This window comes from Anser anser (assembly GCF_964211835.1).
Source record: "Anser anser genome assembly, contig: HAP1_SCAFFOLD_122, whole genome shotgun sequence".
In the NCBI taxonomy this organism is placed as follows: Eukaryota; Metazoa; Chordata; class Aves; order Anseriformes; family Anatidae; genus Anser; species Anser anser.
In genome coordinates this window covers 42,697-57,817 of record NW_028153782.1, presented here as the reverse complement: position 1 = coordinate 57,817, position 15,121 = coordinate 42,697, and the positions used below count along the sequence as shown (strand labels likewise).

Genomic DNA, 15,121 nt, shown 5'->3' with positions numbered 1-15,121 from the left:
ACCCTGCAGGTTCTGGCCCTCTGGTTGTGCCAGGTGCCAAACTGATAGCTGTCTGCACCTTAACTGGGGGGCTGATAACTGCCAGTGAGAGATTACGTTGTGTAGAAGGAAAAAACAGCAATCAGATTTAAAAAAAACTGATTTCTGTTTGTGCTTACCAGGTAAAATGAACAGCCCTAGTATGCATATATGCTCTCACAAAACACACACACAATTTCCATGGCCTGTTCCACCTACATTCATCAAGAAGACCAAGGTCTTTCCTTTCTCACATAGATTTCACTACAGACATCTGGTTTTATTTATGCTTGGTCTCAATTCAGGCCTATTCAGATAGGGCAGGCATTCAACCTGAATCTGCTCCTAAAAAAAGAAAATATAAAGAAGCTTCAGCAGATACAAGACTCTCTTGCTCCTTCATTACTCATCATTACTCATCTGTGTTCTTTGGAATCATATTTTTCATGTTATACATTTTCCTCCAGTTTGTGGACAAAATTCAGAGCTAGTTTTAATATCTGTGGTCTAAGTATAGAGAGCATAAAGCAAGAAAGGATAACATTGTTTTTAATGGCTTGGAAAAAATATAGTTATGGATGCACTTAAAGCTTATTTAAAATTGAACTGCCTTGACAATACCACTAAGCCGTAAATAATACATCCTTGTTAGAACTAATTATTTTGATTATTTTACCCGTGCTATTAATAATTGCAATACATTGAATGCTTATGAACATATGTCTATGTCTGTAGTTTCATTAAAGTTCTTACATGCTTTCTTTTCTCGCTGACTTATGCTACAATTTACGGAACAGTACAAGCACATCTACAGCACAGTGCATCTTTGTTTTCATGCTCATTCACTACTGCTGTGAGGTGCTGGCTGCCAGCCTCGGAAACTGAAATCTTCTATTTGTCCACAAAATACCAACCAGGCTGAAAGCAATAGCACGGGCGTACACGTAACCCTGCCAGTATCCTTCAACCCTAATTTGAAGAGTCATGTCTAGTACTGAAAGGATGATCTCTGCAGTCATTTCATTCTTGGCTTCTGCTAATTAGTTGAAGTGAGGGATGCTACCAAGGTCTAGAGAAAAGTTCAGATTCTATCTCCTCCTTGCTTACTTCTTTTTCCAGGACAGACCACCTGTTCCTCGGTTCACTCTCTGACCCTGCCAAGTGTGGGAAAGCTGCTTACTGTTGGCACACTTTTCACCATCCACTTCATGATCAACAGAGCCTACGGCTTGCACCATACACAGCAAAAGCAGAACACTGGTTGTATTTGTTCAGCTGCCAGTTCAATCCCTGTTGCAGCCACCATTTTCAAGGTATAGCCTACAGTTGTAACTCAGGATAAATGGCAGAAAACTGTACTTTCACACACGTGAATCAAAAAAGTTACCCTTTCATGCTGCTTACTTCTATCTACTTACTTGTTTACCTCAATACCACTCTGCATTCTTGGCCACCTTACACTCAAAACTTGAACCATCATTTCTAATCCTAGTTTCCCCCTTTGTGCCAGAGACTCTAAAAAAATTCCTTGAGACAAACCAGTTTCTCCCACAGAAAGAAAGCGGAGAACTGCTTGCAATAGTCTCTGTTTTTATTCTGAAAAGGATTGCCTTTTTAATGTAATGAGTAGCCAAGGTAGAATAAAATAACTAGTTCTGAACTACATGCATTAACCAGCCACCTTTTAATCAAGCAAGCCAATCCCGCAAAGGAATAACATCTTCCCTGTGTGCCATAAAGATGTTCGAAAACCATGTTTTCTGAAATGGGATCTTCTAGTGATCAACAACAGCGTGAGGAGCTTCTTGCCTATTGTTTGCTAATGTGGAATCACTGTGGATATCTGTTGTGGATATCTAAGAGCTAGCCTACGCTTCCTGTACAGAATAAAAATACTTCTTCTGCATAAGGTAAGGACTATGTAAGTAGTAGATGTTCAGTGTGGAAGCTGGTGCTGGCAGACCACTGTAGTATGTTTTCAGTAAAAGTGGAAAATGTACCTTAGACAAATAGGAGGTAATACAAGAGCACGTGTGGTGGTATTTCTGTATTTACTTATGTAACTGAGCTGTGGGAAGCAGGACAGACGATATAGCCAAGACACTCTTGTTAGTAACTCAAAGAGGGAAAAGACTCCTGATTATAAACTAATTTAAGTTTTCTGAACAGTGTTCACATGCAGATAATAGTATCACCTGAGGGCCCTTACAGCCTGTTATCCTAAAATCCTCCACTAGATGAGAAGGGAGACCAGAACACTGTGCTTCAGAAACCCCACTGCATTCTCATTAGCAGAAGACTGCAATAATAGTCACACTGGGATATTCTGGGGGCTATGAGCTGACAGAAGTATCTAATTATCAAGGAATATTGAACATGCAGATCAAACAAATAAACTGCAAGTCTAATTCTACAGTGACACCCAAGTTATAAATGTTTTTTTCTGACAGAAAAAGTTCTGCATTGCTTTTTAGTTCTCACTTTAGTTTTTCCCATTATCTTACTAAATATTATTTTTCCGAAAAAAAAAAAGTGTTAAAACCAAGAGCTATAAAAAAGATCAAAACTGAAAGAACTTTCTAAATAGCATACAGAATTTTCATGAAAATATAAACAGTTAAGTCATTAGATAATAAATGCAAAATGGTTTCTTACATTGATCTCCAGTCAAAGAACCCATACACAGTCTGAAACAAGGGCCCACTATTTCTTCAGACACATATCAACACAATGCAAGCAATACCATGTAATTAACACTGTGCTAATCTGTTATGCATAAATTGAGTACTGCAGCTGATACATATGAATAGAGAATAGGGTACAATACCTGTCCAAAGTTAATAACACAGTTTCGTTCATTTCAGGTACATCATCAGCTTTAATGGTGATGTTAATTGTGGTATCACTTTGTCCAGATAAGAAAACCACGGAGCCGTTAAAAGGACTTATATCATCCTGTGTTACCGCCTTTTGATTGGGACCAGAGGGTTTCAAACTCCAGAACACAGTTGCTTGACCATCAGTCCCATCTCGATGCAATGCAATGGAAACCTGTGAAACACATTAATTTGTTGTGACTTGCAAAAGTAGATGCAAAACCGATTACTCCCTTGCAAATTACTATTTGAATAAATAATAATAAAAACAAAAGTTTGGCCAGTTCTAATTTGAGAATGGGAAATGATCTATCTTATTCAGGATTTGTCTCAGTCCTACTTTACATGACTATGCTCGCAATTGGTGAGAGAGACTAACTGCAGTATCTTTTGCTCTGTGTGAGCATCAAGGGCTAACTGGTTTTAGATACTTACACAGAAAGCAAAGACCAATCTCAGTTCTCTGGAAATCAGTAACAGATTATTTCAGAGCATTTTTTTTTTTTTTAAAGAAGAGAATATTTAGGATAAGACAGAACTTACAGGAAGGCTTTTCCTCACATTAATTGTCAAATGCTACACTGAATACAGCAAACTCCACCTTCTCCAAATAAGTTTTCCATAGCAAAAGACAATATAAAAAGGCTTACTTACCAGCGTAGCAGGGGAATCTTCTGGTTCAGAAAGAATAATCGGTAGATTGCTAATAAAGCCTATTTCTCCATTTGCAATATCTGGAGTAATCCTCAAAGAAATATTTCGAATTTCGCCTAATCTAGGACTCACAGATGGGACTAGAGGAATTCTATTCACCAGTTCAACTCCTTCCAGCTGTAGGAAAAAGTAAAAGAAAAGTGAGAAATAAGAAGCCTCAGCACCAAGTCAGAACAGTTCTGACATTTCAGAGTAATTTTCATATAAAGGAAGTATACATCTCCAGAGCAAATTCTTCCTACTGATAGCACTGCTGTTATAAAAATTTGTAAGTAGACATGTCAAAGAAATTAAGTGGATATTGTTGAGCTGTCAGCAGAATGGTACACCTCCCAGACAAATCATGTTAGTGTATGTAATTAAACACAGATCAAGCCAGAGAGAGAGACTCTGTTCCAGATCAGCTGATACATTACTAGAGCTATTAACAACAGTCATTGATGAGCAGCATAGGCAATTGTCTAACATCATTTTTTGTGTCTTGCATTGATAAAAATCTAGGGAAATCACTGAAGTCATAATAATTTACAGCCCTTGATCAAACAGCCAAATAATAATCCACTTTTCTTTCCTCTCCACAAAATTTTAAGGAATTCTCTATCTAAGAACTACCAGAGCCACATTAAGAATTTAAATTCAGTACAGTATTTCAAAACTGTATTTTACTTGTCACTGCATTTCTGATAGATTATAGATACTAAGAGGAAATAGATTTTTTTTCATCCTTTTCTTTAAAAGGGAAGCATCACTCGCTAAGCCCAGCACCAGTAGTGACACACCAAGGAAAGCAGAACTTGCCTGTTTAATTATTTCCTTTAAATATTATTTATTCCATGTGATTCTGTCTACATGCATCATTACAATAAATGTTTCCATAACAGATTTGCATATATTTCTGTGAACATTTCACTGGGGCATAAACTCCCACTGACATTTTTTCTTGGAGTTATCAGGTGTTATCATAGAGTAAAGCTTTATTTTTTGGGGATAAAATAGTGGCCTTTCTTAAATTCATATAGTAATCATGGTTCACCATTTCAAAAGATGATTTTTAAAGTCTTACAGTTCTTGAAACCAAACTCTATAAATATGTGGGCTGTATCATATTTTGTTCCACAACTGCTTGAGTAACACCCAGAAATATGCATGAACATTTATCTGATGATAGATGGAAATGTTTTACAAATACTGTATTTAGTAACTGATTCTCAACCATTCCAACTTGTTATCAAAAGTCTGAAGAACAGATGATGGCACTGTTTGTTTCTCCTCTTTTCTGAGCTTTCTCCTAGCATAGGCCCCGATTCTGCAATTAACAGGATGAAAGTGCACCATTGTGCGGTTATTAGCTCAGTAAACTTTCTGAAATACTACACAGCCAAAACAATTTGCTCTATTTAAAGTGTATGCTGTATTTGGATCCTGTATGGTACCTTTGGAATAAAGTAATAATCAATAAAGAACAGAGATTTTACTCTTTCTGCAATGTTTCCTTTAGTACCTTTTAAAGGAAACCAGTACAAAGAGAAAAAAATATATAGTTATTTGAACAATAACAATTAGTTTATGAGCTTAATTTTCAGAGTTAATCTTCCTAGCTATACCAAAAACCGCATCTCTGATTACAGCACGTTATTTAATTGAAGGTGTCACTAAGGAATATATCTCACATTAACATTATCTCCTGTACCTTTATTCATCCTACAGTTTCATTTGCTTCTCTGCTGATTCCTGAGTCAATTCTTTATTTTGCCTAAGTACAACTCATTCTAAACATGTTCACTGAGATTATCATTTATTCACGATGCAGAAGGATTGTCACAGTGATAAATAGTGGTGTTTTCCTTCTCTATGAGTTTCTAAATTAATTATTTGAGCTGGAAAGCTCCTCTGATTTAATTTCTTCAAACAAAGATTTTATTTATAGTTCATGGAGAAAGTACAGAAAAAAAAAAAAACAGATTGGAATCTACAGTTTGAAAATCCAGGCAAAGTGCTTGGAATGACTGAACATTCTGAAATATTTATCAGATGTGTGTCTTGACTACAGTCAAAGGACAAAAAAAAAAAAAAAAAAAAAAAAACATTGAATACATGGAATTAGACATTTAAGAATTTTGTGGATCTCTCAAACCTCTTGCAATCATAAAACATACTAACGTGTTCTAGTATTTCAGAAGGCAATTCCTAATCTAACTGTGAATGCCATAAATAAATAAATAAATAAAATTGCATATTAGATAAACAATATAATTCTGGCAAAACTTTTTGTTCTCATTATTCCTCCTGTAAGAGAATGTAGGGAGAAGGATGTGGAGGGAGGAAATCTTTCAAAGGTCTTAGAAGTGATTACAACGTCTTTGGTAGACTATAAGGAAAATATAAAACCTGGCAAATTTGAAATTCATGGATATAACATCAACACCTTCAACGATGATAAAAGTTATCTTTTACAAATTGAGATAGAAAAAAAAAAAGGAAAGAAAAAAGTGAAGAAAACTATACAGGGAAAAAAAAAAGTAAGTTCTCCTAACAAATTTATATATAAATGCAATATAATATACATATAATATATAATGTATATTTGACCCTTTTTAATTTAGAATAGTTCAGCTGGAAGAGCAAAGATCACAGTATCACAGAATTGTAGGGGTTGGAAGGGACCTGGTCAGGCTGGAGAGTTGGGCAGGAAGAAACCAGATGAGGTTTAACAAGAGCAAGTGTAGAGTCCTGCATTTGGGAAGGAACAACCGCAAGTATCAGTACAGGCTGGGCGATGACCTGCTGGAGAAGGACCTGTATCAAGCCCAAGATACATTTACTTGCATGTCATTTCTGAAATTTTTCCTGCTTCAGTAATTTAATTTTAAGAACCTTATTTTTTTCACGTTCCAAGTCAGAGGCCAAGCAGAAACATGCTTCAAGGGGCAAGCAACAGACAACGCTGATCTCATTTTGATAAATTCCATGATTAGTACCTGAATCCTCTTTAGTTTTAAAATTTGTTTAATTACTAATGATTAGGGATAGAAAACTTTATAGCATAGTTATGAAAGATGTCTTTTTAAATAAGAAAATCTTTGCTTCAGAGCTAAGCACTTTTTTTTTTTTACAGGAATGGTCATTTAAATTACAGTCAAGGGGAAGGATCAATTATTGAATCATATTCCTCATATTAAATAAGCTAAAAAACAAAAACAAAAACAAAACAGCTGAGATACCTGTATGAGGAAATGAGCACCATTTTGAAGAAATGCATCTTTTCTTATTGGTATACTCAAAGTATGATGTGTTTTTCCTTCTGGAAACAGGAGGATGCTGTTTCTAGACATATTTAGAATGCCATCTTTTGCTCTCTCAGGATCCAGAGCTCCAGCTGGAATATACAGTGCAGTATAAACTAACTGCACATTTCCAACTGTTCCTTTCTCCCTTACAAAACTCAAGGATAAAAAGCGTCCTGTTGGATTACTTTCAATCTTCTGATTCTCCAAAGGATAAAACTTTATTACGCCATAAACATCATCGCTGTCCTGAATGTAAAACAAAAGCTGCAAAACAGAAAACAGCATCACTTACTCAATGCTACAATTAATATACACCACAGTTTTCACGTTTTCATGAAAGTATGTCCTGACTGTCATCATACATTTTTATCGTTAGTGAATTGGCACTCAAGAAAGAAATCAGATTGACAGCCCCAAAGTGTTGCTTGTGCACAAGCAGCACACCACTGATAGCAGCAACTTTCCTGCTATGCCTCATCTATGTCAGAATGAGCTTTGAATAACTGATTTTTGGTTCAGCAGCCAAAGTGAATAATTTGAATATATTTCAGACTGTGAAAAAATCATTTAATTCACCAAATTCATTCCAATCATATGTTCAAAAAGCAAAGTAGGGACCTGAGTCACAGAATTGTCAGTAATGCTAATTACCCCTTATTTAAAAGTTCAGAGGTTAGTCTTAATCACTAAGCCATCCTCTTGAAGCTGTTACTCTGTGTAAAACATTCCAGTACCTACAGCAAATAAGCAAGTGAAAATAAATGCTCAACCTTCTCTTAGCAAGCAACCAATCAAGATAGCAGTTATGCAATGATATTTATGATGGGAATATTCTAAGCTAAATGCTACTGCATTAAATAGGTCTGGCCTTATAAAATATGTTAAGCCAAAGACTTTGGATGTGGCTCTTTATACTGAGAATACATCAGCTTGCTTCACTTAAACTCAAGCACAACTACTTCAATTTAGCCAATCCACCAAAACTGGTGGATCCTAATCCTAATCCTACTCCCTAATTATTATCTATCACCTCCTCAAAACAAGTTCTGAAATCAAACTTACCTCAGATGGTTCGCTGACTTCTGCGCCTCCCTGTATTGTATGAGCTAAGAGCTTCAGAAGATAGGGCTCTGCTTCTTCTGGTATGTTATCATCAATAATGGTCAGTGAAAGTGTGACCAGCATCTGTCCTTGATCAAAATGTATCTCCCCGGTCTCTGGAACAAGGTCTGCAGTCACAGGTGACAGATCACTGCTATTTCGAGTTATGACCCAGGTCACAGAAACATTTCCATGTGTTCCACCATTTCTTACGATCGTGATCCCTTCAAACCTGTGGTTTTGAATGAAAATAAAAATCTGTAACATGCAATTATAATTAATATCGGTTTACTTAGCTATCTGTTCCCTGGAAGATTTATACTGACTTCAGTGGAATCGATATTAACTGCTGCTACTGACATTTGAGTCAGGACTTAAAATTTGTGAAATCATACCACAGAAGTAGACTTTTCTCAGGTTGCTTATTCATGAGATAATATACATAAAGACATGAGTAATATATCTAAAGACATTAGTTAAAATTTATTTTGTTTACAGTAAGAAAGATACTGAGAAGAGGAAAGTTGGCATGTTTATATTTTTTCTCAGGAAAGATGTTAAATTTCAGAAAACTTTTTCTCAACTAAATTTCTACACTGTTTTATGGACTATATCAAAATACAATTGTCAGGCATGAGTGTTTAAATAATGATTTTATTTAAAATAAAGTGACTCAACTATTTGCCTATGCACTGAAATATAATTTATCAATATTTGTGATTATGGAAATGTCACGTTTCCTGTATCTGTGTATAAGAAAGAAAAAAAAAAAAAGTGAATATTGAAGTGCTGGGCTCTACATACTAGAAATTGTTCATAAAATCATAGGTTGATACATTACCTCTTTCTCTGGGGATGAACCACCATCACTAGCTAGCAGTGGACATTTTTACTAAAACTGGCAATATTGTATAGATATTAGTTCTGCTTGTAAAGATGTGTGTGGAGATTTGTTTTTAATTTATCTGTAAAATTACATGTATTTAACTTTTTTGGAAGTCTATGGGTATTCAGTACTTCACAGAAGACACTCACCACCATTTTTTAACCAGAGACTGACTTTAAATACAGTATAGACAAAGATTTACTGGGAAAGGAAGCCTGAAATATATTTTCCACTTGTATGAATGGGTGTGTGGCCGCATCACAACTTCACTGATCCATCTTTTAGATTAAGGGTTTTTCAGTATTTTGATAATGTCATTAAATATTTACAGTTCTCATATATAGTTCATAAATATTAAAATACTTCTGCATAATTAGACATTTTCTCCCTTGAAAATTCTATATCGTTTATAATAATTACACAGTAGGTGATTTCTATATTAATTTTTCACTACTGATTTTATAATTACTGTCAGTGAAATCCTAAGGATGCTTTACAGTGCCAAACAAATCCCTTAACATGACGAGATACTGTTTGAAGATCTGTAGTACCTTGAAATTTGGTCTTCATCAATGATAACAGTTTGAGTAAACAGGATACTGTTGATTGAAAGCACTCCATAGGGTTTATCATTTGGTTGGATGGTGACGTGAACAACAGATGGATTAACCAAAACAGCATCTCCCTGTAACGTGTCCTTAAGGAGCATAATTTGGAAGGTCTCAGCAATTTCTGGTATGGCATCATCAAGGATCTTGAATTTCATATATACTTCATGAACTAGAGGTGTGAAGACAATAGTTGTATTTGGCTGAAGATCTAGGAAGTCTAAATTGAGCTGCGCGTGTGCTGTTGAATTCCCAGTTATGATGGTGTAACTGACGGAGACTTCACATTCATCAGGTCCAATTAATTTTCCACTGTCATCCTTACCACGAATCACTTGAATTGTGAGCATTTCGACTTCCTCAGGCACCATGTAAGTGCTCTGAGCAAATCGCACAGGGCTGTCATTTTTCTTAATATTAATCTGAACAGAATTCCTTGTGGTGTTGATTTCAGCCCCTCCCTCCACACTCCTGAGATGAACAACAAACAATTCATCATTTTCAGGTATCTGGAAAAATAATAGTAGCAACAGGGTGTAAGTCCCATTTCAAATACATGCAGAACACTTACTTAGAAATATGTTATGTATATTTAGCAATAAAGGGAAATAATATAAACATTACAACCCTTTTCACATTAAAATAAACAGGCAAAAAGAAACTCGCTTGCAACTTTGAAAATCCCTTCTCAAAATTGAATGTTTCCATTTTCTAAGACATACTTCTATGCTATGGAAATATGAAAAAGTGGGAAAAGACAAAAAAAAAAAAAGGGCAAACAAAAACTAGGCAAGAATCAGATGAAGCTCTATCTTTCCAACTAGAGAGTGTGAGGAGATCCTAACTCAACTTGTGGAAGTTGCTCTGCTTGGACACAAGTGTTCCTGACAGTTATTTAGTCTGACATCTTTATTTGCTGATGTTAACACCATTTTACATCTATGCATGCCTGAAAGAACAGAGGAACAACATATGAACACAACCTACCTTGGCCCTTTTGTTCCTATTCAACGGGAAAAAGAACAGTTCCTACTTTCAGACAGACTCACATTCCCAGCACAGCTTCAGTCACAGCTCTGAGAATGTGCTTGCTGATGCTTATCTATTAATTAGACTTTGGCATTTCTACATGTGGTTTGTTTAGAACTGCACTTTAGTTTTAGCTCTTTAGTCTCTAATAACTGATGCAGCAGACAAAAAAGAAGGGTTTATAAGCCTTGAATTGCAGAATTTAATATTTTTTACTTTATATTATTACATTTTATTCCCCAGTCTTGATAGGCTAAGTCTGTTGAACTGGAAAATATCATTATTTTATTAATACAGAGAGATTAGAAGGAAATATTTAAATATTACATAAGATCCTCACATCTCATTCTTGTTGTGGACTCTCAGAAAAAACAGTATTATTTGCTTCTGAGATAAATTCCACAACAAAATTGCTTATGTGTTACTAATGGCATTGCTTTGTTATAGGGCTGATGAATCCTTTCCATGTAGTTCTGTTTACTGAGCAAAAAAAGTTCAGAATTCCTTGTGGTCCAATATTTCTTCTCTTTTTACACATTTGTTAATTGGCCACCCTTAGATCCTGTTTCAGGGCACAAAGGGTATGCACGCCGCTGTCTTTGTAGCTGAGGCCAATTTTGTCCCTTGTTTGACTTGTGGCACTTAAACTTGCATAATATTATTGACTGATGCAGGTTGTTTGTTTTTTTTTCCAGCGTGAGATTTGCAAGCTCTCTGTCACCTCTCTCCTACACTACTATTTCCTATTTTATCTTATTAAAATTGATGTTAACTTACGCTTGTTTTAGTTCACTAGTTCATATACTGTCTTGCAGTACAAAAATACGCATTTGACAGTCAGAACGTACATGCCATTTTAGTTGCAGATAAAATCTTAGTATCCTACATAAATAAGGCATTGTGGAGCTTTCAATTACATCATGATTGACCAATAAATACATGAGTCAAACTTCGAATATAATAGTATAAATGATTTCCAGTGCTGCCTTGCCTCTTTAATTTTCTCTTAAAGTTGCAATTATACTTAAAAAGGAAACCTGCACAGGAAAAGTACTATAAATGCAGAGCTGTGGAAATCAGAACTGCAGTCCCCTACCTTCTGTAAGGCTGCACAATTCAGAAAAATACTTGTTTCATTGGTTTCCCTAACTCAGATCCTAAAAGCTCAAATTAAGTTCTGACAGTAGTGTTACTGGATTCTTGTGAACTCTATCATCATCATCATCAATAAAGGTTTTTGTGCAAAATTCATCTTTCACATACACTTGTGAAAGACTTTCAAAGAGTGGAAAGACGTTGACTAGACACACCAAATACAGATCAAACTTTTAGAAACAGAAGTTTGAGAGCATTTCTCAGAATAAAAATAAATAAAATCACATCCTCCCAAGAGAAAAGACCCTAATAATTTATTTCTGTGTGTAAGTCACTGAAATATTACATTGAATTGGAAAGAGATGTTTCTACACTTCAGCACCCCAGGTTGGCACAGCCTCTTAACACTAGAGTATCAGTAGAAATGTGGAAGGACATTTTTTATAACTAAGAGTAAAAAGGAAACAAGCTGCTTTACAGTTCTGTGCTCACTTCTGAGACACACACCTTTCACCATTATTGTTTTCTTATGAATTTCTTACTAAGTTGTTTTGTATCATATATACTTATTTTGATGTCTCAGTTTTCCCTCTTAAGCTTATTATAAAGGAAAAGAAAAACACAAAAGAAAAGTGCAGGTAAGAAAAAAGGAAAATCACAAGTTGCAAATTAGAAGAATGTTTTGTTTACTCTGAGATAAAAAGAAAGCCTCACAACCTATGAGTTATGTTGTGGTTTTTTTTTGTTTTGGTTTGGTTTTTTTGTGTGTGTGTTGTTTTTTTTTTTCAATTGGCCAATCTGAAAACAGAAAAATGTTAATTATCACCTAGTATTCATGCTTTCCACAAGACTGCATGTTTGTTTCAGGAATCTCATCTATTTTTAGGATTTTTTCAAATATGTTTCTACCCTGAAACATATTTGAAAAAAAAAAACCACAAACAAACAACGACAAAAAATATTTTTGAATCTGCCTTTTCCCTGTGAATCTTCAATGTGTAATATTCTTTCTTTAGTGACAAAGATAACATGTCTGCTCAGCCAGGATATGCACATAAACTAAAACTATTCACTGATGAGAATTAAAGAGGGAGCTTGGAAAGAGTAAAAATAATAGACCAGAGAGCCAAAATTTAACATCACTTCATCAAATAGAACTGCTTTTAACCTTATTTAAGCCAAGCCTTTTTGTAACTTATTACTCTAAGTCTTTCCAGAACTTCAGTTAACCTTCTACGTATCAAAGCCTAAGATGAAGTCAGCTTGTTCCTACCTGATCATCAAGCACTGTTAAATTATAAATCAGCTTTGATCTCCCAGGTGTGAATGTAATATTTCCCTTAGCTGGACTTAGGTCTTCTTCAGCTGGGTTTGGACCATCTTTTATCTGCAAAGAATTGATTTGTCTGATGAGAAGTCTATAAAGCAGGAATACAAATCCAGTGCAAGTACAATAACCAATATGCAGTGTGACTTGCATAACAAATGCAAGCCATCTCCAACTTACAACTTACATGAACATTCAGTTGTGAAAATCTGCTCTTTTCTGGCAGACAGTGTAAGTCAGAACAACCACTCTGAAGAAATCCCGTATTTCCAGAATAAGAGGAAGAAAACTACTTCCATATAGGCCTATGGGGACTCTTTAGTATATTCTGATGCATAACTGACTCTTTCATATTACAGAAAGGATATTCATGCAAATTCAGTTTGAATCAATAGTATTTCATAATAAATTCCAAGACAAAGTAATAGTACTTACTGGTTTTGTGTCCCTTCTATCTTAACTTGTGATATTAAAGATACTAAATTTAACAGTCAAACTCAAAATACTACAAAGCCTCTTAAAGGTCATATGGGATTTTTTGGTTTTAGAACATTTTGTAAATTATTTTTCAACATACATATATAATGATGTGAGACAGACCTAAGTAATTGTCCAGAGAGTAAGATTTACTGTACCTTAAAACAAACATATTTGCAAAAAATTGCACAGAGAATCATATTCAGTACTTTAACTATTCATGCTATATTTAGTATTAATAAAATCCAGTGCAAAGCTTTTCTGGTTTTGACAGGTCTAGACTAAAGCTTTGAGGTCTAGATTAAAGCCTTACCCTATAGGACCAGGCAACTAGTACAGAAATATCTATATGAAAGATTTTATATATAATTTTAAAGTAAATAATAGAGTCTGAGCTAGATAAGAAAAAGAAAGCAATGAAGTCAGTAATTGTATCACATTCAAATCACATATGTAAATAACAGGATAAGTATTCAACATGATTAATTATTTCAAAAGCTTCATTTGCAGGGGATTCAAGATAGAGATCAAGATACAGATGATTATAGATACAGAAATTCACCAAATCCTGAGCACTCACAGTTCAAAGTTGGGATAATCATTAAAGACTCACTTGAATATTTGTATGTAAAATAAATATTTTTTAAAAAAATTAAAAAAACTTAGATAAGACACTTCTTACATACTTAATATGCATTATTTTCTAGTAATACATACTGATGTTGCCTCACGTACCTTTCTAAATGACAGAATATACTCGGTTTTCTCTAGTACCTCTTAACGTTAAACAGTCAATTAAACAGTCAGATAATTACAGTATTTTCTATATGACGGTTAATATGAATCCCTTTTATGAAACAGATCTACCTAATGTAGATGTAGGTATTTTGTCCTTCTTCCCCTTTTGCAAACACTTCAATAAATTATGATTACAGCCTCTCAGTTTAATCCAACAGACTACTGTATGAAGTCTTTTGGATAAACTCACCTCAAAAGTTATGACGACCGTCCCATAGGTTCCCCTCTCTCTAATTAGAGTGAGCGGCACAAATTCATTTCTGCCCCTGGGCTCATTCACTGTGATTAAGGCAGACTAATGAGGAAGAAAAGGAACAGACAATCAGACACAGATCAAATATCACAGCAGAATGAAGAAACTGTTACCATAGAAATATCAAACTCCCACAGACAAGTTAATCCAATCCGCAAACCAGTCCACTGATGGCATACATTTCCTAGCAACCAATTAGTTCAGCTAATGAAAACCTTAAAAGATTTCAGATAAAAATGTATCACGTAATGCAATTTGTGTGTTTTTGTTGTTGTTGTTGTTTGTTTGTTTCTGTAAATGAACATAGTCAACATACACAAAGCACTGACATATCATCACTGGTATTTTTAGGAGCTCCTACACCCATTAAAAATAGGTTTTCACCATCATGAAGTCGTTTATTAGATAGCTAGCTATAAATGTACTCAGGACAATCATTTAGGTCACTGGTCACTTTTTTAGGCTATTGTAGGTAACAGATTTTGAAGATATCCACAAATCCCAGAAGCAGCTTGGCTTAGTACTGTGGCTCTAACATTTTCTTATGTTCTTATGTTTTTTCAGAGAAGTCCTATACAAAATTATATTGTCAGAATGCTGTCAATAAGGCATAGCTACTCGTTCTACTAATACAACCTCTGTATTATTGCAA

The 15,121-nt window shown here is 34.9% G+C and overlaps 1 protein-coding gene across 1 annotated transcript; it reads right to left on the bottom strand.

Annotated features, from left to right (window-relative positions):
- Window positions 1–2,256: 2,256 nt before the first annotated feature.
- LOC310891468 (adhesion G-protein coupled receptor V1-like) lies at window positions 2,257–14,859 on the bottom strand (the record flags this gene model as incomplete). The annotated part of the gene is made up of 6 exons (XM_083853743.1): window positions 2,257–7,159; window positions 7,958–8,228; window positions 9,434–9,999; window positions 12,888–13,001; window positions 14,407–14,511; window positions 14,854–14,859. The coding sequence occupies 6 exons, from the start codon at window positions 14,857–14,859 to the stop codon at window positions 6,779–6,781; spliced, it is 1,443 nt and encodes a 480-aa protein (XP_083709869.1). The 3' UTR covers window positions 2,257–6,778.
- Window positions 14,860–15,121: the final 262 nt, after the last annotated feature.